Source organism: Centroberyx affinis, unplaced genomic scaffold (assembly GCF_046629955.1).
Source record: "Centroberyx affinis isolate AG114_WGS23_722 - 3 ecotype Tasmania unplaced genomic scaffold, CSIRO-AGI_Caff_v1 ptg000977l_1, whole genome shotgun sequence".
Taxonomy (NCBI): domain Eukaryota; kingdom Metazoa; phylum Chordata; class Actinopteri; order Beryciformes; family Berycidae; genus Centroberyx; species Centroberyx affinis.
Window position 1 is genome coordinate 499,094 of NW_027279547.1, and position 22,128 is coordinate 521,221.

Here is a 22,128-nt window from a genome sequence, read left to right on the forward strand (position 1 = left end):
ACAGCAACCCTGTATAATGTTAAATGTAAAATTATGTTATATTACTAGATTTCAGCATTGAGGTGCTTACATTCACGATTTTGCATAGGCATACTAACCTAAAAAACGTATTATTGGGAATCGTGAGAAAGTTTAAGAGCGACAGACACAGAGCGTCCCTGTAACCATAGCAACTCACTCTCACTCCTGCCTGCCTATTTTCTATCTTTCTATCTTCTATCTTTTTCTTATGCTATGAATTAGCCAAAATTTTCCAAGAGAGTGCCTTAGACTTTTTTTCCCCCCCTCTCTTTGGACAGTGTTTTGCAACAGCTGAGAGGATATTTATGATTCATAGAGAATTTTAGTTGACCAAATTTCACAAAATCAGTGATGTCTGACAATTCTGCTTCCTTCAACTAGCATCTTTCCATGTGAGCAGTTTGGTGTTTTATCTACCTACAGTGTGTCTCTAATAGCTGAATATGTCATGTACTCTATCCGGCAGATCCCTGTCGTTCAGCTGGCTGGTGTCCTCCCCTTTCCCGCCTTCATGGAAGTTTCCTACATCAACTCCTCCGTACTCCTCATCTCTCAAAGACCCATCAATAACAGCCAGGGAGACCTGACGGTGTATGAGGGCTGCAAAGACATGCCTGCTATCATCATCTGCTACCTGTGCCTGCAGTTCATCAACATGTTCCTGGGCATCCCGGCCAACATCATGGTGCTGTGGCTCATCCATAAGAACAAGGGCGACTCTTCCACCTCAGATATCTTCATCCTGCACCTGGCGGTACTAGATGTCTTTTTCTGCCTCATCCCTCCGCTGGAGCTGGCCAACATCGTCTACCTGACCACCAGCAGCACCTGGTACGTCCTGCGCTTCTTCTACGGCATCAAGGACTCCTCGCCGCTCTTCCTCTCCTGCATCTGCCTGGACCGCTACATGGCCGTGCTCCACCCCATCACCTTCACCGAGCTCAAGGACCGCCGCCACCGGGCCGTCCTCGCCACCGTGGTGTGGCTGGTCACGCTGGCCTATGCCGCCGCCAAGTGCGTGGGCAACATTGTCAAGTTCGAGCTGGCCTTCACGGTCATGATCCTCGCCGCATTCACCTTCATGTTGTTCTGCAACATCGCGATCCTCTGGGCGCTCAGGCAGTCCGGCCCGGGCAGAGACGAGATGCACCCGGTCAAGAAGAGAGCCTTCAAGATGGTCCTCATCATCTTGGCCATCATAGTCTTCAACTACTTCCCACCTGTAGCACTGTTCCCCTTCCAGCACTACTTCTCTGATGATGTGTTTCGTTGCTATATTCACTATCTTGCGTTTGGCTTGATGGACTTCAGCAGCAGCATTCAGCCTGTGCTTTACCTGTCCAAGGAGAAGCTACCGCAGAGTTTCGGCCTCTGCCGCTAGGCTGACCAAGAGTGGCACGACTCAGATGGAGCAGGGCGAAATGTTGGCTTCTTTGTTTGCTGTCTGAAGTGTGATCATATATTATTCATGTGTTGTAAAATGTATCAATTTGCATTGCTGATGTGAAATAAAGAACGAGTTATGTTCTTGCTAGATCAGAAGTTGACAGATGTTGATTATTAGAAAGATACAATATGCACATGCACTTACAGTATTTGCATACTGTGTGGTATCAGCTCTTCTGGGAGCCATGACTGTGTAACATTTAAAACAATATGTACTCTGTGTGTGTATTCAGTGAAAATATAAACTACTAAGAATTTTTGTTGAGTATTTCCTTCCGTTTTCAGGTATAAATGGCAAATATGATGAGTAAATAAGACGTTTAAAAAAACAACTTCTGCTGATCTTTTTAATTTAGACATGAAGCACACAAAAGTAAAACTCCACGATATATTCCTAGTAGCAAATAGTCAGTTTAAAATACATTGCTAGGTAGGTATATTAATCAGTTGCCACGACAAACAGTAGCCCTATCGTCATAAACATACTCCTACTTGTGTCAGTTATACATAATTCATAGTAGAAGACGTTTCCTGGTAGTACAACGCACAGTCTAAGACAAAGGCTCTAGAAGCTCAACATTCTTTAAGATCAGTATGGCTTGCAAAACAATTATTGATTTATTATTGAAAGCAGTTCAATCTGTATCCAACATCGCTGTACCACACTCTAGCATTACTATACAAATACATTCTTGTCAGTTCAATAGATCTGCTGACTGTATAGTTAAAGCTATGTACAGCATAATATTAATGATTTGCATCTAGAATCAATGACGTAGCTCACATTTTTTAACCAGTGGCTACAAAGTGTATAAATGTGAACAGAAGCACCTTCATTTCACTAATAATGTTAATCTTAATTGAGCTCCTTGATCTCTTTTCTCTTGCCCTCCTTCACAGGGAGGTCAGAGGTCAGGGAACAGCACCTCTGGAGCTAGCAGGGACTGAGTGTCTTGCTCAAGGACACTTCAGCAGGGCGGATGCTTGTTGACACAGGGGCTCGAACCTGCGTCCTCCAGTTTCAGGACATTCTCTCTAAACACTAGCCAACCTGCCAAACGGTCTCACTAACAATTCATTCAAGCATTTTTTTTTCCCATACAGCACTTCCAAAACATAAAACAGACACTTTGGTAATATATGCAACTCCAATTTGACAATAACATCACAGCTTTTGCTTGTAACATTATTTTGAGAATTGTACAAAGTAAGGGAATGAAGTTTGAATGCAGACTACAAGGAGAATAATAACCATTTACCAATCAAAGAGAATCATTCGTCATACAGTATTGCTGAATATTATATACCTACTAAATCACAGCAAAGATTAGACAACAGTGTATTGCACTGTACCACAAATATCATATACAGCACTATTAATTCTCAGCTTTTAGATTAGTCATCTAGAATTTGGTTCTCGTGTTTATCAGTGGCAGAAGGCGGCTCAGAATCAAGCGGCTCGGCTGCGTTGGCCTGCACTTGAGCCTCGCTGGCGTTTCCCTCACTATGAGCCTTCTGCTCCTTGGCAGCATGCATCTTTAGGTGCTTTTTAAGAGAGGACTGGTCAGTGTAGGTCTTGCCACACTGGCTGCAAAGGAAGACCTTCTCTTTGGTGTGGACAAGCTCGTGTCTCTTCAGGTGGCCTGACCTGCTGAAGCTCTTGCTGCAGTAGGAGCAGATGTATTCCTTCTCCCCTGTGTGAGTCCTCAGGTGAAGCTTTAGGCTGCTGGCCACTGTGAATTTCTTCCCACACTCATTACAGCTGTATGGCCTTTCTCCTGTGTGCATCCGCATGTGTATGGTGAGGTGTCCGGCCTGGCTGAAGGTCTTCTTACACAGCTCGCAGCTGTAGGGCCTCTCCCCAGTGTGAATCCTATAATGTGTTTTGAGGTCGCCCAGACCGTTGAACCTTTTCCCGCACTGAGCGCAGCAGTATGGCTTCTCACCAGTGTGGATCCTCTCATGTATGCGCAGGTTGCCTGCGTTGCTGAAAGTTTTGCCACACTCTTTGCAACTATAAGGCCTCTCTCCTGTGTGAGTTCGTAAGTGGACTTTGAGCTGGTTGTGCTCATTGAAGCGCTTCCCGCAGTAAGGGCAGGAGTAGGGCCTCTCTCCAGTGTGGACACGTTTGTGTATCCTGAGCTGACTGGGATGGGCGTAAGTCTTGCTGCAGATATTGCAGCTGTAGGGCCTTTCCCCTGTGTGGGTCCGCTTGTGAGACTTCAGGAGGTCGGCCCGTCCGAAGCGCTTGCCACAGTAGCTGCAGCTGTGGGCCTTCTCGCCGCTGTGGGTCTTGATGTGGATATTGAGTGAGGTTGCTCGGCTAAATGTCTTGGGACACATGGGACAGCGCAAAAAGTTGTCACGGGTCTCCAAAAAATCTGCTGGATCAGCAGCTGAATTATTTTCCCCACGCTTTACTTCTTCTGGCATGAAAACCTCTCCGCTCATTCCGGCAGGATCCATCTCTGACTCGGGGTAATAGCTCAGCAAATGCTCCTCAGAGGAGAACCCCACCTTAGAGAAGCCGTCCTCATCACCATACTGCAGCCTCCCATTCGGCTCCTCGTCCTCCGGTTTGACGAACTGCCTGTCCTCGTCCTCACTGGCCTCCATGTAGCTGTCAGAAACAATGGTGACTCTAACTTCGCTGTCGCTGCCTCTGGAGTCCTGCTCCGGGCCGGGAGACGGCTGCAGAGCTGTATACGCATCATGACTGTCATAACTGACCTCTGTGCTCTCAGACTTTATTGGCCTGACTGTTAGGTTGAGAAGGGACGAAGGCTTGGAGAGGTCAATAGCACAGCCGTCATCCAGGCCGGGTTCTGTCTTAATGGATAACAAGGTTTGGTTGGACACACTAGCCTCTGATGTGTTCATACATGGTTCTTCTACCATGTGACTGGCTTGCAGCAAAAAGGAAGCGGATCCTCTGCTCTCCCTCATCTTGTCTTTATGCTTCCTCCTGGAGCTCTTCTTGTCACTGCTGCGGATGGACATTTTGAACGAGCTCTGGGTCGAGGTGACGGGAGGAGGAGTCCATTCTGAAGGCGATTTCTTTTGAGCAGCATCTTGTTCACTTTTGTCTGTGAAAATGCAATGACAAAATTATAAACAAAATAGTTCAGACTGTGATTTATTGATATATATATCCTACACTATAATAACTCAGCTAAAATACTTAATTATCTGTGAAAGACTTAATTGAAGAAACAATAGATTGATCTTGTGACAGCAATAAAACAGTTTGGACAGACTCAGTGACCTAGATGGCCATTAGGCTTGTGAAGATTTAACCTGGGGATGCTTGAAGGGGCATTAAGTAATTATAATTATTAATAATCTATGACTTTTATTGACCTATCAGCAACCAAGACATTTCAATAACACGATCAGGTCTTAGAAACATCTAGTGAAGAGGTGATGTGCTACAATGCAAGATAGTGCTGCTTTGTCATTTGTTGACATTTTGATTTTGACTGAGAATAAGGAGGCTGAAAGTGAGTTTTTGAAAACTAGAATATCTCAGCATTAGTATTGATCAACAATCCTATCAAACCCCCACCGCAGATAAATTGTGGTCACTTTGCTCTGTGGGACAGTAAAAATCTTACTTAATGCACCTTTAAGACATTAGCCTAACTAAGGGGTTGCAAACGTTTTCATGTCAAAGATGCCAAGAGCTTTGCACTTAAAACCAGAGACCCACCAGCTTTTGTCCCAGGGAAAACCCATCTGAGTAAACTTTTGTTGTCTAAGCTAACCCTAGATCCTACAGTATTAAAAGGTCGAAAACCACCACTGGGGTTGGGAGCTAGAAGGTGTTTCAAAACCAAAAATAACCTGGGTGTAAAAATATTAAATTGAATGACTAACACACACACACACACACACACACACACACACACACACACACTGCAGGAAGAGCTTCATAACATAACTGTTTTCTGACAGCGCATGAACAAAAGGTCAGTGACAGTATGAAGCTACGCTGCCCAGCCAGGGTTAATAAACACAGTATTCCTGCATAACAATCCGTCTGTCGGCCACCATACCTCTAACATCAGACTCCGTGCTCTTCTGTGCATACAGTATCCGTCTAAGGTCTTCGTTTTCAGACTCAATCCTCTGTATTTTGCCCTGATACTCAGACAAGGTCCGGTCCACAGAATCCAGTATGTCGTTCACGGTCGCTTTGAAAATCTCATTCAGTGATGACTCCAAGAAGATTTTCAGATCCTTCGACTTGGCCATGTTTGACCAACCGGTAGTCGCTGGAAATAACTTACGGGGCAGTTTATACACAAATAAAACTATCTCGTAAAGTGGGTGTGTGCGGTACTGCTGCCGTGTGCGGAACAAACAAAGCGGAGCCAGTCGCAGTAAAGTGACGACGGGAAGCTGGTTTTGTTTTGCTGCCTCGAGACCGGGGCAGCATCTCTACCGCCCCTACCGGTTTGGAGTAGATAGCTGCACCAGACGGGTAACAGTCGAGGTAATCCATGTTAACGGACACACCACACATAAATAATAACAGTGATAATGATGCTGGTGAAAATAAGGAAGACAACAAGGAAAACAGCACTGTAGTAGGCTACTACCACTACTACTAATACTACTAATGCTAGCCTACTACTATTGCTACTTCTACTGCTACTACTGGTACAACTACAATTAGATTACTTCTGCTACTACTACTATTACTACAGCTTCTAGTACTACTACAACTACTACTACTAATGCTACTAGCTACTACTACTCCTACTTCTACTGCTACTACTGGTACAACTACTGCTACTATTACTGCTACTAGCATAGTACTACTGCTATTACTACTAACGTTACTACTACTGCTACTACCGCTACCTGACCGCTGCTAACGTTACTACTACTACTGCTAATATTACTACTGCAGTGCTATTGCTACCACTGCTGCTACTACTACTACTACTACTGTTACTACTACTACTACTACTACTACTACTACTACTACTACTACTACTAGCCTACTACTACTGCTGCTAGCTACTTCTACTACTACTACTTCTACTGCTGCTACTACTACTACCTTTACTACTAGTACTACTATTACTAATAACAGTAACAAGCACACATGCAACAACAGCAATAATGCTAATAATAATAATGCTAATAATAATAATTTCTATCACTTTTTTAAAACATAATTTAAAAGTGCTTTAACAATCAAGTACAGGGAAATATCTTACTCATGAAATAATCCAAAACAATTAAATCATAAGATAAAAAATAAGAAGAGGGTAACAACAGCACAATCGAAAGATAACAGGATAAAAGACATTGCATAAAAGCAAGTTTACAAACATAAGAATGTAACCTATTACTTTTAAACAAGCCTTGAAATAACATCAGTTTCATGTTTGTGTGCAACACAGATTTGTATTAACCAGGCCTTCCTGCATGATGTCAGAGACCTAGCCAGTAGGCTAACAGAAAGAGAAACACCCCATGGGCCCTTGGCCTGGCCCTAGTAGAAATTTAATTAGGATGCCTTCTGGTTCTACCACATCATTCCTGGTGTCAGTTGCAGGAATGAAGTTGGGCCACTCCCCTGGCCTGACCTGTATGTGTGTGTGTGCCTGCATGCCTTCAGGCCAGGGGGCGTGGCCTGGGGCCTCTCAGGTGTCTCTGAGCTCGGGAGTCGTCTGCCAATCACAATGTGCCTTTTCTTCCTCTTTGTTGCCACTTGCAGCTTTCTCCTTCTATCCCTCCTCTTAAGTTTCCTCTGGCTTCTCCAGGCATATCCGTTTAGAGGGGGAGCAGAACAGAAGGAGGAGGCGGAAGTCTGAGCGTGATCTATCCAAAATGGACAGGGGGCACAAAGGAGGAGGGCCGGGTCCCGACTAGCGCTTGTGACTTGTGACTTGCATGCAACTTGTGTGACACCACAGGCTAAAAGGCTTACTGACTCAAAGAGCGTGGCTGTGAGACGTGTTTATTGTGAGTGCAGCAGCCACAGAGACAATCAGCTGAGGGATAACAGTGTGTCTGTGTGTGTGTGTGTGTGTGTGTGTGTGTTTGTGCATGTGTGTGTGTGTGTGTGCGCGTGTGAACGTCTCTGTGAGGGCTACGCTCATTGACAGCGCTACAACCCTTGCATAGCAGACTGTTGTGCTTTTCCCTCCCACAAGGCTTGACTTAAAGCCTCACAAGCCGACTGATCATATGATGTTGCCTTTAAGAGCCTAGAGGGGGTAAGTCTTGCTTCAAAGTCTAAAGATTTACTCCTTATGAATATTACACTGTTGTTTGAGGTTTGATAGTAGTAATGTTTAGTTCTCTACCCATGGTAATGATACTAGGCAGTGTTTATCTTCTCTTTTCAGGCAAATTTCATAACTTATAAAAACAAATACACTCATAAGTTAGTCATGCGTATTTCATCTTTCATCATCCCTCGTATTGTCAGGCTGTCTCTTTATTTCGTATTCTCTCGTTGTTTTGTGTTTGTTTGTGTCATCCTGCTGCCTGGCCTGACACTGAGGGATCTGTGTAATATTTTGTCACCCGTCTCTCCAGGCCTGTGATGTGCTGTGTGATGTTCCCATGCCCCACATGTGACTTCTAGAGCCATTCTCCACTGAGAGGGTAGTCTGCGGCATATTTTCACAAGGCGTTTAAATTGTAGGTATTATAATTGTCTCACACCCATGTATCAGCTGACTTCATTTATTCTCATTCTCTCTTTGATGACGTTGAAAAAGTGCTGTTAAAAGTTGTATAAATATCTGCAGTCATATCTGAACATCTTTTCTAAAGTTTTTATCATCAACAACACTGCCAAAGATCACATCAAACACAGAAGATCGTCGGTGTTATTATGTCAAACAGTGAATTCCTCACTTTCAAAGAGCATTGAGAGATTCCTATCAATACCGTTGAAACTGAAAATATAAACTTGGAATGGACAAAATTACACCCAGTTCCTTACTGAAACAGAAAGTTCAGTTTATTATTAAACTGACAGTTTATCATTCAGAAACATTCAATTGAGGCTACACTATTTTTAAAGTTAATGCATCGATTTAGTTCTGTGTTCTCAATCTCAATCACTCCACTTTGTAAGCGCGGCTCGGCAGCAGGATTAGTTTGCAGTAGGATTAGTTTGCAGGCGATGCCCTTTGTTGATCTATGAGTCTCTTCATTGGCCTTACATGTAGCTCTTGTTGCACCCTGACAGGAACTGAGAAGTGAGCACCCACACAGGAAATGTGGTCAAGACCTGTCCCGGATGTTGGTTACATGACGTGAACAGAATAATGAAGATAGAGACAGCGATAGAAGAGAGAGAAAAAGAGAGAGAGAAAGAGATGGATAGACTAGGGCGAGATCTTAAAGTAGGCAGAAAACGGAAGAGAATAAGAGAGAAATGTGGAAAGTGTGAAATCATTTAAACTGTGTTTAACAATACACAGTGTAGAGCTTTGAGAGCCAAGTCAAGGAATCAAATATGGATGACAGTTTGGTTGATGTTGCCTTTGTATTGCTGAGAGACGCTTTTGATGTTTTGGTTGACGACTTAAATAAATGCCATTTTTGTCCAATGCATTACCCATAATAACTTGCAGTACAGTATGATGTTATGATAAACACAGACAGTTAAACTGGTCACCGAAAACACCCCCAAACCCCACCCTCTGCCTCTCTGTTCTCTTAATCTTTACCGTACACCTCCTCCCTGTCTCTTTCTCTCTCTCACTCTCTCTCTCTCTCACACACACACACACACACACACTGTCGCTCTCTCACTCTCTCTCTCTCTCTCTCTCTCTCTCTCTCACTCTCTCATGCTCACTTGCTCGGCTGATTTTCTGTTTCTGTGGTCAGGAAGTACAAATGTGCTTTTGAAACATTTTGGTATAAGTCATTGCACTGCACATCCGCAATGCCACGCCAAAAGATTTGACAAGTGAGTTGGAGCTAAAAAAAAAAAGACAGGTATTCCTCCCAAAGAATCTTAGTCGGATTATGTTGATATACAAGCGGTGAGTGTGCGTAGGATATTTCTTATGCCAGGACAGTTAAGACTGTATTTATCTCAGTTTTAGCTTGGATAGGTATGTGTTACTTGACTGTTTGATGTTCTCCTCAGTGGTTTTTGAATTTACTCTTTGTCACAGATCATAAATACATAGCTATTGTGTTGATAGTCCAAATCTGAATCAAAATTTTTACTCTTCTACCAAATATAGTAGAGTTATTAGATATTATATAGTTAGAGTTTTTTGTGTATCATGGTATCATGCTAATCGGATGCCCCTCCATTAGGTTCCTCAAATATGTTTCTTTTTATATGAGGCATTGATGTAACTTTGGAAGCTGTTCACGAAGAACCAGTCCAGTAAAACAATATTGTTTGTTTAGTTTTACTTGGCATTAGCCTAATCCTTTACAAACACATGTGTCAGACCCTGGAAGTGGAGGGAAGAATTTTTCTGGTTGCTTTAGGGTGGAGGCATGGTGAAATAATTTTATTGCTATATAAATAGCACTGTTACTCTTTCTTTTTTTAATTCTTTTTTTTAAAATGAATGTTTTCTCTCCTCACAGACCTTTGTTTATAGGTTGGGCCGCACCGGAGGTCGTGACACACTTCAGGGCTGCCCCATGACAGCAGTTGTGTGACCTCATTACAAGATGGTTAGCGTTCGTACAGTAGAGGACACTTCATAGTTACACAACATTTACAGCTACAGCGCCTTCCACCGAACCCCCTAGCATCCTGACCACAGGACGGACTGAAGGAGAAGCTAATGGCGGAGGAAAGCTTGTGCTTCTCTCTACCAGATATTAGAGATCATCAGCAACCTCAGCGAGACTCATGGTCCTCTGCAGACCACCAGCATCTCAATGGACAGCAGGAGGACATTGCGTGGGAGGAGACAGAGGCGCAGAGGAACGAGACACACAGGACAGAACAGCTCAGTCCTCCCCCAAAAGGACTACTGACTGCGGAGGAGGCAGAAAACCTGTGGGAGCAAATAGTATGGCCGGTGACCTGCACTGCTGCTCCCCTTTCCTGTGCCACAGTGCAGTGGGACGTGCCTGATCCCTCCTCAGAGACGCCTTCGCCCATGACTGACAGCAGCTTGGCCAATGAGCTGGACTCTGGTGGAGTGACTAGTCTAGACGCCAGTCACATAGACGCTGAGCTTTTCTTACAGGAGGACACGGAGAAACAAGATGGGCTTGATTCACAGATGCCTCCGATCCCGAATGTAGAGTGGAGGGGAAACGTCTCTGAGGTACGTATGTGAAGAGACACAGAACGAAGGTATGATGTTCTCAACGCTGTCTAGCCAGGATGTGACTGTGTGTGAGATCCTGTATTACTAACCCTTTCTCCGGTGAGTATAGCCTTAAATTTGGCCTCGCCGCCTCTATGTTTATCTCTATAGCTGCATGTGTTTAGGTTTTTGTAGTAGATTGCAGAGGTGGGAGGGACATAGCAGACATAATAATGGTCATATGAGACTTAAGAGTGCGGCTGTGAACTGATGAACCCACTGGCAATCACAAGTTTGCTCACACAACATATGTTCCTGACTGGTGGCCTGTGTTGCAATCTCCAGCCATGTGACTCTGCAGATGTGGAAGAACAGACAGCACAGGAAAAGGATGATCCAGCACAAGCGGCGTTAGAAGGCAGTAACGGTGAGTGTTACACATAGAAACCATAGACAAATACTTCAGAATTAGGTGTGCAAAGGACAAGTGTTTGTCCATCAGCCGCCCACTGCAGCTTAGTTTATTTCTGCACATTCATCCACATTCTGTAGGCGGTTTAACTCTAGTGGACTGTCGCAAGATGTATACTTATGGTTGCTTAGCTCCAACATCTTATTGACTCACATTTCCTTAATTTGAGCGAGTTAAAGTTCAAGACTATAAGGTTCACTTGTTTCCAAACTATCTTGCAGAAATCCCACTGGGGGAAGATTCAGAGGAAGAGAAGGGACAGGCAGTGACGGAAGATGCAGTTGAAGCCGTGGAGTCACTCTGTTGTCCTGAGGAGATTCAAGAAGATGGGGCGGACGGGGAGAGCGCTGTAGACTTAAGATTGGAAGAGGAACAGGAGGAGCCAGGCGTTCTGCTGACTGGACAGACAGACTCGGAGAACGAGCCTAGCTCTCTGTCAATGAATGGTGTTGAGATGGAAGAGGAGGATGAGGAAGGAGGCGAGGCAGATGAGGAGCCGACTGGGACAGATGTGTCCTGTAATGAAGAGTGCGAAGAGGCAAAAACCATTGAAATCAGTTGTCCAAGTGATATGTGAGTATTATGGATGTCACTCAAAAAATGGGAACAATTGACTTACAGCTAGAAGGAAGTAAGCACTGCTGTAACTATAAATTATTGCATCATGTTAATTATGCCATGTTATTCATGTGTATTTTGTCATATGAACTACATTGCGTATTTCATCTGTACTTTTTAGGGAGCTTGTTGGCGAGCCACTTCAAATCGACCCCACTGGACCAACAGTAAAGCCAGATCAGCTGATTAATTTACAGCAGTCAGAGCAGATGCAGGAAAGGTGTCACTCAGAATTACTAGAACAGCTCCCCACAGAGCCAACAAGTCAGACTGAAGAGCCAACAATATGTGAAGATGCCGATGAGACGGCGCAGCCTGAACAGTCAGAGGTCCCTAAACAGCCAGAAGACAACGAAGAGCCTCTGATACAGGAAGAAGAGAATGCAGAGGGGACAGAAAACTCTGAAAACAAACAAGAGCAGACAAAACAACCGTCAATGCAGCTGCAACAGTCTGAGTCAAAGCAGCTAGACGAGACTGAAAAATCAGAGCAGACCCAACATTCACTCCAGGAAGAGATGGAACACTTTGAGGATCCCGACCGGTCAGGACAGCCACAACATCTGGACCAATCACCACACATTGAGCTGACAGAACGGTCAACACAGCCAGAAAAGGCAGAGCGGCCAGCGCAGTGTACGCAGTCGGAGCAAATAGTATGTGTTGAGGCAGAACAAACTGGAGTGGCAGAGCAGCCGCAGCAGATGGAGCCAGCAGAGCAGAATGAGCATTCATTGCAAATGACCAGCCTGTCTCCAACACCATCACCGTGCTCTTGTCAGCCTGTGGAACCCGGTCAGACAGATCAGTCAGAGATAACAGAGCAGCTGTCTCCTGGGACCGACGTCCTACAGCCGACAGCAGAGGCTGGGGTAACTCAGGTGGAGAAGCAGGCCGACAGCTCACATCAGACCGAACAGGTAGAGCGTGCAGAGGATGGATCTTTACAGACTGTGGTGGCCAATGGAGAACAGCCCGCTGAGACAACGGAGATTCATATGAACGGAGGTGGGGTGGACAGAGAGATGGCCTGTCGCTTGGCTGAAAGGCTCCATAAGTTGGATGGGATCCAACCCATAGATGTGGTCAAACACATAGACAAAGAGTAAGGACATATTTTACATGAGCCACATCTTTTTTTATCTTCCTTCATCTTTATATTTGGACGGTGATGGTGGGCACCAGACCCCAAAACTGCTCCAGTGCAGCTGCTCAGTAGAAGACAATCACTGTCTTCTACTGTTGGCAGCTCCCAGGTGCGATTGTGTGTAACTGTGTGAATGTGAGGCATGGCACTGCTGAAAAACAGCATGTGTACAGTTAAAAAATGTACAGTATGTACAAATGTATACTATACCATTCAGTGTGCAGTTCCTTAAACTCTTAGATGTAATTACTGAGAAAGATAGTCATGATAATATTGATAACGAATGGATTTTTTTTATCTATATAGTAATGACTTCAGTCGTGCAGTGGGAGAGGAATACCTCAAGTTCTTTGACTTCACTGGACAGACTCTGGATCAGGCTGTGAGGTGAGGATTGTGGAGGCGGAGTGACCGATTGATTGTGTGCATCGTCATCTCTTGTGTGATGAAACTTCTGTTCATCTTTTTGTTTCCTTCTGTTTTTGCCCGAATTCAGGTCTTTCCTGAAAGTGGTGGTACTGATAGGAGAGACGCAGGAGAGAGAGCGGGTGCTGCAGCAATTCTCCTGCCGCTTCCATCAGTGCAACCCCGACTCCTTCTCCTCCGCAGGTGAGCCTTGGTCGCTCAGCCGCATTCGTAGTGTTAACTTGATACTGACTCCTGTTCAGAGATGTAGCGGTGAGCAGTCAAAGGTGACAGCTGCATGTGTGTCATTTTCCCACTTTGTGTATATATCCTCAGGGGCAGTGCTGACTCTTACATGCGCTTTGATGCTTCTCAACACGGATTTGCATGGACAGGTGGGCGTTGAAACATTTATCACTTACAAAGGGCAAAAAGTTTGGCATTTAAGCTGTGTTGTGGAAATTTGAAGTAGTGCTGTGAGCTCCGTGTAACATTATGTCAATCAAATATACTGTGTGGGTTCACAGAATGTGGGAAAAGCCATGTCGACCTCCAACTTTGTGTCCAACCTGGATGGGATGAATGAAGGAGAGAACTTCAGCAAGGATCTCTTGAAAGTAATGTTTTTATTGATTATCATTCCAGAAAAAAACCTTTGGTAGTTTGAGCAAAGTCGAACCTATGTTGGTGTAAATCATTTAACCTTTCCCTCTCTGTCTGCCTTTCAGAGTTTCTACACCTCCATTAAGACTGAGCCGCTGGAGTGGGCTGTGTAAGTTGACCGATCTAACTGCCAGTAAACTCACTTTCCCTATTGGGGTAGTCCCTTGAAATGACACTTTATTTGTCATCTGTTCTGCCTCAAGAATACTTCCTTGATCATATCTCTCACATACGCCGTCCTCTTTATTTGCCTTTGCATGCTTGAAGTGACGAGAAGGAGCTGATGATGCCGGAGGAAAATGGTAAAGAGGATGCATCTCTGCGCTCCAAGAGCAACCCCTTCCAGGACGTTCCCCACGACAGGAAGGCTGTCGTTGTCAAGCAGGGGTTCCTCCAGCGCAAGGTCCATGCTGACATTGACGGCAAACGCAGTGAGTGAGACACATACTGTGTGATGTTTGTTTTCTTCATAGATCATGAGAGTGTATTATATTAAATAAATGAGATGGATGGATGACCTGTCCGGTTTTGTTTTTTACTTGCTTTTGAAGCTATTGGTGGATTGGGTTTTCCTGATGTCTGATGTTTACCTTTATTACATTTCCTATCATGCAAGATATTCATTTTAGCAGTAGGCAGTTAGTAATGGCTAGAGGAGAGAATTATATCTTCATTATATCCTATAGCCTCAACAACATTGTGATTTTACCCAAAGATTCATCTTAAAAGGGAAAAGTCATTAACTTAATTTTCTTGTGGAAGATATTTCATAAACATTTGGCCATTTACAGAGAATCCCTGCTGTCATGTCCAATATTGACTCCCCAGTTGACCACAGTTTGGCAAAATAAGAATACAAGACAGGTGGGGCAGGTAATCAGGTATCGAGATATTCCACCATTTAATGGTTTGAATATATTGTTTTGTGTAAAGGAAAGGGATGACAGGGTTTCAGAGAGGGTTGACACAAGCATACGTTTACTGTAGTTGATAGAGATTTTGGACCGAGACTGTTAGCTGTTATATTGAATATGAGCACACATTCTCCTGTAAAGTGTTTGTTAGGTAACATGGTTGATAATATTCACTCTCATAAGAACTATACACTTTTTTATATTATTATTGCACTAGTTATCCTGTCCCTATCAGTTAATTAGATAATAGTGATGAAATGGAAATTGCATAAACTTTTCAACTTCAATAAATGATTGAGATTCTTTATGGATATATTGTCAATAGAGGAGGCAGCTTCACCTCCCATTGAATACAACAATGAGTGGATCCGGCATTTTAATCATATATTGCTTGAATAGTAATGATTTTTGGTTGTATCAGGACTAAGTAGCCTTTATCTTGGAGGACTTTCATGTCACTGCTGTTATTCTCTAACCTTCATATACCTGCTTAATGTACCTGTGCGGCAGCTCCTTGGGGGAAGAGGAGCTGGAAGACTTTCTATGGAGTACTGCGGGGAATGGTGCTCTACTTACAGAAGGTCAGTAACTTTTTTTTTTAGTATTCTCAACATTATTCAACATCATTTTTCTTAATCTTTCTCCCTTTTATATAAATACCTATTTGTATGCCTTCCAAATAGATACATTTCAACACTTCTCCCTCTTCTGTGTGTGTGTGTGTGTGTCAGGATGACTATAGGAAGGAGTGTCAGAGCACAGAGGAGGTGGTGAGCGTGCACCACTCCCTGGCTGAGGAGGCGGCCGACTACACCAAAAAACCACATGTCTTCCGTTTGCAGACTGCCGACTGGAGAGTCTTCCTCTTTCAGGCATCGTAAGTCTCACCTCAGCTGGAATGTGTGTGTGCTGTGGAGTCCCAACAAGTAAAAAAAAAAGATATATACAAGATATATACAAGTTGTTCAGAGCTCTGTTTGCTCTCCCCTCAGGTCCAAACTAGAGATGTGTTCATGGATCGACCGTATCAACCTGGTTTCGGCTCTTCACTCCTCGCCTCCCTTCCCGGCTGCTGTCGGCTCCCAGAGGAGGTTCTTCAGACCCATTCTCCCCGCCTCGCAGTCTGCACACACACTGGTACACACTCCTATACTTCTTTCTCGGTTGCACTGATTGCAATTACAATTTTTCTTTATTTAGTCATATTTAGAATTTGTCTAGCTCATTACAAACCTGATGATTTGATAGTGTAAGCCAGTTTAGACTATGAGTGAATGTATTTTTCATATTTTGGATGTTTTGGCCCAGTGCTTCAATACATTACCATCAGTTGAAAATTTCACTAGCTGGAACCACATCCATTCCCAGGGGATTTTATCAAACCAAGTCATACAGTACACCACAAACTTTCTGTTGGACTTATTTCATTTATATATAGCTACTATTTTATTGCTACATTTTCTGTTCCAAAGATGAAATATTATTGGCATTCTGGTCACTTGTTGGTACATGGCATGAACCTCTGTTCATGCCATGTAGCAGTGTTATAAGTTTGAATGTAGCTCATGCCTTTTTGACATCCCCCCTCTCTCCTGTTTCCCCTTTTGCGTACAAAACCTGAAAACAAATCTTAAAGTAAAGTGCTGATACTTAATAGCAGCTAAGACACATTTGTCAGGATACTTGTCTGTACTGTAAACAAAAATATTTATCATCAATACATCCATTGAGTCCTATGTGTCCGTATATGCTTCTCTCTGTCCAGGAGCGTCAGCTGCAGTCCCATGCAGGCATGCTGGAGTCCTTCCAGGCGGACCTGGCCTACCTGCATGAGAGTCTGCCAGAGGGCCGACGGGCCAAGGCCAAGGAGCTGGAGGAGCACCGGGTCAGAGCAGAGTACCTGCAGCACGAGGTAGCGAGGTGTCATGGCTTAGAGTGTATGTGTGTGTGTGTGTGTGTGTGTGTAGGCGAGAGAGAGGTGTTGAAGGGGCGATCTAACTAGTCTAAGTTGTTCATAAGTTGTGTTTCTCCTGTCCAAACCCCACAGACATGTCGCTATGAGGTCTACATCCGGGTGCTGGAGGCCTGGAAGAGTTTAAACAAGACAGATGACACCGTGTTGGGCGCCGCTGAACTGAATCTGTTTGACAAAGCCATGCATACAGACTCTGTGGACGAGATGGAAGAGGAGGGAGGGGGGCTGCAGAAGTCCCACTCCAGCCCTTCTCTGGAGCTGGAGATGGCTCCTCCAACTGTGATCAAAGTCAAACGCAACATCTCAGAAAGACGGACTTATCGCAGGACCATCATCCCTCGATGGAATAAAGAAATCTGAAAGGTGATTTAGTGATAATATGACCAGTTTGCGGGAAATAGAGGTCGGCACGTTTCTGCTGTGCACTGTGGGAACTGCAGTCTTCAGTCGTTTTAGTTTTTACAGCTTTGATGAATACGAACTGAAATAATTAGGGTATTCATTGAGGGGAGGGAGAAACACCAACTTCACATTTTAAATCTGCCTCGGCAAGTTTGCTGTTGTTATTTCTTTTAGAGACAGCTTTTCTGCATTTTCGTCATTTGCACTTTTACAAAAAAGAACCTCAAGGAATCCCGAACCTTAACTCTCTCAGGATAAGTCAGAAACTGATTCATATTCTGTGTTGAGTGACTCAAAATATCTGGACCTAAATTGTCTTGCTTTGTTTTGATAACTTGGCTCTGCAGTAGTACTAGGAATAGTTTTGCTTTTATTTGCTTGTGTTGGCCTTTGGGCAAAAATACGCCTTGTCAAATTTCAACCACAAGAGGGTGCTGTAGTACAGGACAACTCTGAGTGAACGTATGGTACAAGATGCACTATCAGACATTTGCTGTTAAACTGGTGTATTTTAAATAATCTTAATTGCACTTTTGTTCTTTTATGAATAGTGTATAAAATGATTTGATTTATGTGAGCATCTGTGATGTTGATGTCACTGTTACAGCTATATTTTACATATGAAGGGTTCATTTTCAAAATGCTATATATCTGTTTTGGAAAAAATATATTGTCTAGGTTCATTATTCAATATAGGAAGACTGGGGATGGTTGTAACACTTTTTGTTTCAGCATCTATAACTCAGCGGTTGTTTATACTAGATCTCTCAAACCTTGATGCAAGCTACCCCTATTTGTCAAATAATAGTCCTTTAGACTTTTTGAAGTGACAAATATGTCAAATATAAAGAGTTAAACTGTTACAGCCTACGCCGTTCCTGGGGTGAGATGTGTCACAGTAACCGGCAGTGGATGTAAAGAAAATTTGCCCAAGCTGTGAAATTTGTACAAGAATTTTAATGGAAGAATGTTTAAATAAACTGCAATTTTCAAGAAAATAAATGAAAGTGCTAGTTGTTTTTTTTCTTGAACTTTAAACTTAAAATGGACCTTGTGTAATATTTGTTATATTTCTGCTCTAAATCAGTTTTATAAACATAGGCCTAAATATCACATTTTCTAACTTAAACCTAAACTTACATTTTCAGCACAAATCTAAAATCTCTTCTGTTAACATCTCAACATAGTAAAACACTGTTTGTGTGTGTGTGTGTGTGTGTGTGTGTGTGTGTGTGTGAGAATAATAGTTGACTGTGTTGAACACACTCTGAGGAAAGTGTTACTACTATCATCATCCCTAGCAGCCATTACATAGCTAACTGTTTTAGCATGTTTAAGTTTGAAGGAATTTAAACCCACAGGAATTTACTGTAAGTGTTAATCAAAATCTAAACGTTATCAGATATTTTAGTTTCTCCTCCCAAAATCATTTTCTTTGCTGTGAAATCCTCAGTGTTGCACACAGAGCCATGAAACGCCTCCTGTGAGCTCAAGAAGAAAGTGAGTGTACAATACTGATCACAACACCGTCGTCCAACATCCCATCTCCCCTAGAAGATCCAGTCTGTAACAGTGTTTCATCATTTTGTTAACCACACGCTACTCTCCTTTAAAAAGTATCAGTTTGTTGGTGCTTTTTCCAAATACTGCATGTCTGAATTTTAGAATGAATCTCTTCATATATTATAGATAAACTGCCACTTCAATTACAAAACCGAATAATGTTGAATCTTCATTACGTATGTTACGGCGGCTGTAAAATGATAAGCCTCAGTGCTTTAGGTGGACCAGACCAGGAGGACTGTGTGTGTGTGTGTGTGTGTGTGTGTGTGTGTGTGTGTGTGTGTGCGTGTGTGTGTGTGTGATCTCTCCCAGTGGCACGGGCCCCATTTTGTTCTCTTTCAGCCTGACATGTTGAGCAGCGGTCGGCATGGGGTGGTTGACAATAAGAGCAGGATGTGTGGAATTAAGCGACCCCCCCCCCCAAACACACACACGCATGCGCGCACACACACACACACACACCCTCAGAAACACACACATTCCTCCTTAATGTCCCTGTCCGGCATTACACGCAGGAATCTGATGTGACAATAGGAAACGCAATGAAGGGCACAGACAATACAGACGGGGTCACACCATCCCGTCTGGGTGGCTGTGTGTCTGCGTGGGATCAAGGCAGTGGACAAGAGGAGATTTCTTAAGACCTGCAGTTCCCTCTCTGGCTTATAGATTCTCTAAGACTTGGGTCCACATCGGGAAAAACTCCCGGGCTGATGGGATGTGATGATGCTTATTTTCTTGTACTTTGAATGGAAGCAGTCTCCATTCATTCGGCGGAAAAACAGCAGCTCATTAAGATAAAGTCAGATCCTGTAGATGGGGCTGACTGATGGGCCACATGAGTGACAGGCGCCTCGGGGCGTTACAGCACCTTGGGTGGGGCAGCCTGACATGTCGGAGGGTGACGCCATCTCGGCTAACCTAAATGTTCTCGGGTCTGTGACTAAACGGTACAGTAAGAGACATCGGCGCCTCTTGTTTTTCAGATGGAGATTAAATGTTTTAATAATACATCGTCTCTTACTGGGCCGCTTTGTTTTCTTCTCATCTACGTGTTAAAGGCACAAATGGCCGTTGATGCTGGTCTGGTGCTGGCGTCACAGGAGAGCTCTTGACCAAAGCTCTTCTCACATGGCCTGTGGACCATGACATCAGTGGTGGTGGCCTTGTTTTGGAGTGCCATCCCTCTCCTCCACTCCAACACAATGACCGGCTGTAGCAGCAGGGGCTGCATTAGCTACCAGGTTCAGAGGGCATCCTTCCCAAGGAATTGGCCTGTTTTTGTTCCAGCCGCGCCACTCCATTCTGGGGGCTGGAGAGCTTTGTGCAACTCAGTCAGGCCTGGTTGGGTAATTAAAAAGGCAAGAGCTCGAGTTGTGATCATTAGGGGCTTGTCCAGCGTGCTTTTTTTTTTTTTTTTTTTTTTTTTTTTTAGCTTTGCCTTCACCCTGGCAGCCGGCCTCCAAACAAGACCCCGACACATAAGGTCACCGCTGCCCAGCTCTCTTCTTTTTTCTCCTTTCTCCTCCCTTCACACTGTGATACTCGCACACAAGCATTACGTTGTTTTGAACACTGCTCAACACTCACAGCGGTTCTAATAAAGATCTGTACACATAAGCCACAAACACATGCAAACAACTGCTAATAAACATAAACTCTACTGTAGACACGCGTGCACATTTGCCCCTGCGGTTTCTTTTTCCTGTCTGTCTGCCTCTGCCCTCAATGTCCCTCCTGACACACATTCTCCATCTGCTGCTGACGCCTCGCACGCTCTACTTGTTACTTTTTATCTCTTATCTGCACTAACACTTGATTTCTCCCTCTCTCTCCATTCAATAACCTTTTTTTTTTCCTCCTCTCCCTCTGGTTTACTCCCCCTCCTCTTTTTTTTTTCTCTTTCTCTGTCCTCTGTCAGTGGCTTTGCTCTTGACTGCTGGTGTTGTGATGTGGCTTTCTCTGTCCAGAGCCCTTGAAATCTCTCGGCAATCCTTTCAGGAGTTTTCTTTTCCACTCGCACTCTGTTCCCCTCTTTGTGTCCACTCTCTCTTACTCTCTCCCTCTCTTTCTCTGTGTCCACTTGTGCCAGAGAGAGAGAGTCTCCAGCATACTTTCTTACCCTTCAACTGCAAAACTAACACTGTAACAGCAAGGAACCAAAGACAGTCAACATATTTGGATTGCTTTTCAATCTAGGGACGAGATATTCTTGCTCTGATCTAACTCAGTACGAAACAAACAAGAAGAAAAACAATGAAATTGAGATGTGCATATCCTTCCCTCCCTTTAGATTGCACTCATTAGTGTTGCTTTTCTCATGGCCAGACTTCAAACCCAGACATGTTCATTTTACTTGCCAAGCAGACCCAGTCCAAACATGAATAACTCTTTAGATTTCATAGCCGTCCCTTAATACCCTTTACAAATGTCAGCTTTTGTACCAAAGGAGCCTCTCGTCGGAAGAGTTAAGGCAAGTGCCTTGCTTAAGGGCATTTCAACGCATGACCTATCTTTGCCCTCTCCCCTAGCTTCCACATACTCCCAGCTCCGACAACACTCCCCAGGCAGGGACGCTGTGGCTTTTAAGATGCAGGACTTATAGACAAACATAATGATACTGGACCAGACCTTAAAGGCAGTGCGCCATGGGTTAATGCAATGCAATGGTCTTTTAGGCCAAGCAGAGCAAGAATGTTTGTGAAGTAATCTCTTTCATCTTATCTTTTTAATCTTAAACCGCGCTTTGAACTGCCATTGGAATCAGAGTTTTAACTCCAATGTTTGAATCCAAATGTCCAGTTGTTAATCTAACTGTATGTATTCTTTCTCTAATCGGTAATCTTCAGTCTACAGTATGTAACTCAGGGATAAAAACAGTATTATAGAAACAGTTTATTTGATGGTGAATGACCTGTTTGTCAGCTGTGTGTTTGACTCCTTCTGTCACCGGCCTCTAGAGGTCAACCCTCTCCCTCAGGGCAGTACCTGATACCAGGCAGATTTTATCCATGTTGGTGTATATAGTGGTGTGTGTGTGTGTGTGTGTGTGTCCGGAAGTTGTGTGCTTTGAAAGGTGCGTTTTTCTTGATGTCTCCCAGTCAATAGTGGCTTCCTGCCTCCAGGGCCTGTGTGTTGTTTAATAGGCCGGCCGACACAGGCACCTGTGTTCCCCCCTGTTTCTACACAGAAACACTCTCTGTTTGACCACTTTGCTCTGTTTGACTGGCACATTT

The 22,128-nt window shown here is 43.9% G+C and overlaps 3 protein-coding genes across 5 annotated transcripts; 2 read left to right on the forward strand and 1 right to left on the reverse strand.

Annotated features, from left to right (window-relative positions):
• Nucleotides 1-532: 532 nt before the first annotated feature.
• On the forward strand, nucleotides 533-1,420 carry hcar2 (hydroxycarboxylic acid receptor 2-). The gene has a single exon (XM_071522344.1). The coding sequence runs from the start codon at nucleotides 533-535 to the stop codon at nucleotides 1,400-1,402; it is 870 nt and encodes a 289-aa protein (XP_071378445.1). The 3' UTR covers nucleotides 1,403-1,420.
• Nucleotides 1,421-1,852: 432 nt separating this feature from the next.
• Nucleotides 1,853-5,781, reverse strand: LOC139646332 (zinc finger protein ZFP2). Its single transcript, XM_071522343.1, has 2 exons — nucleotides 5,523-5,781; nucleotides 1,853-4,553 (listed from the first exon to the last, which is right to left on the reverse strand). The coding sequence occupies exons 1-2, from the start codon at nucleotides 5,719-5,721 to the stop codon at nucleotides 2,863-2,865; spliced, it is 1,890 nt and encodes a 629-aa protein (XP_071378444.1). The 5' UTR covers nucleotides 5,722-5,781; the 3' UTR covers nucleotides 1,853-2,862.
• Nucleotides 5,782-7,561: 1,780 nt separating this feature from the next.
• LOC139646339 (PH and SEC7 domain-containing protein 4-like) lies at nucleotides 7,562-18,336 on the forward strand. Of its 3 annotated transcripts, XM_071522351.1 has the most exons (17): nucleotides 7,562-7,700; nucleotides 8,026-8,130; nucleotides 10,057-10,751; nucleotides 11,079-11,160; nucleotides 11,427-11,778; nucleotides 11,945-12,928; nucleotides 13,277-13,357; nucleotides 13,467-13,579; nucleotides 13,712-13,770; nucleotides 13,903-13,992; nucleotides 14,104-14,147; nucleotides 14,306-14,469; nucleotides 15,463-15,533; nucleotides 15,684-15,829; nucleotides 15,945-16,089; nucleotides 16,718-16,864; nucleotides 17,000-18,336. In XM_071522351.1, the coding sequence occupies exons 3-17, from the start codon at nucleotides 10,260-10,262 to the stop codon at nucleotides 17,285-17,287; spliced, it is 3,258 nt and encodes a 1,085-aa protein (XP_071378452.1). In that variant the 5' UTR covers nucleotides 7,562-7,700; nucleotides 8,026-8,130; nucleotides 10,057-10,259; the 3' UTR covers nucleotides 17,288-18,336. The 3 variants fall into 3 exon arrangements, with proteins under 3 accessions (XP_071378452.1, XP_071378451.1, XP_071378453.1); XM_071522350.1 differs by lacking the exons at nucleotides 7,562-7,700; nucleotides 8,026-8,130 and adding an exon at nucleotides 9,366-9,491; XM_071522352.1 differs by lacking the exons at nucleotides 7,562-7,700; nucleotides 8,026-8,130 and adding an exon at nucleotides 9,395-9,415.
• Nucleotides 18,337-22,128: the final 3,792 nt, after the last annotated feature.

What these genes read in the sequence shown, in the direction of transcription:
- hcar2 (XM_071522344.1), top strand. Translation starts at nt 533, where the DNA reads ATGGAAGTTTCCTACATCAACTCCTCCGTACTCCTCATCTCTCAAAGA.
- LOC139646332 (XM_071522343.1), bottom strand. Translation starts at nt 5,721, where the DNA reads ATGGCCAAGTCGAAGGATCTGAAAATCTTCTTGGAGTCATCACTGAAT. An exon ending in CACGGAGTCTGATGTTAGAG is followed by an intron (nt 4,554 to 5,522) that starts GTATGGTGGCCG and finishes GCATTTTCACAG; the next exon opens with ACAAAAGTGAACAAGATGCT.
- LOC139646339 (XM_071522351.1), top strand. Translation starts at nt 10,260, where the DNA reads ATGGCGGAGGAAAGCTTGTGCTTCTCTCTACCAGATATTAGAGATCAT. An exon ending in GGCGTTAGAAGGCAGTAACG is followed by an intron (nt 11,161 to 11,426) that starts GTGAGTGTTACA and finishes ACTATCTTGCAG; the next exon opens with AAATCCCACTGGGGGAAGAT. An exon ending in CGACTCCTTCTCCTCCGCAG is followed by an intron (nt 13,580 to 13,711) that starts GTGAGCCTTGGT and finishes ATATATCCTCAG; the next exon opens with GGGCAGTGCTGACTCTTACA.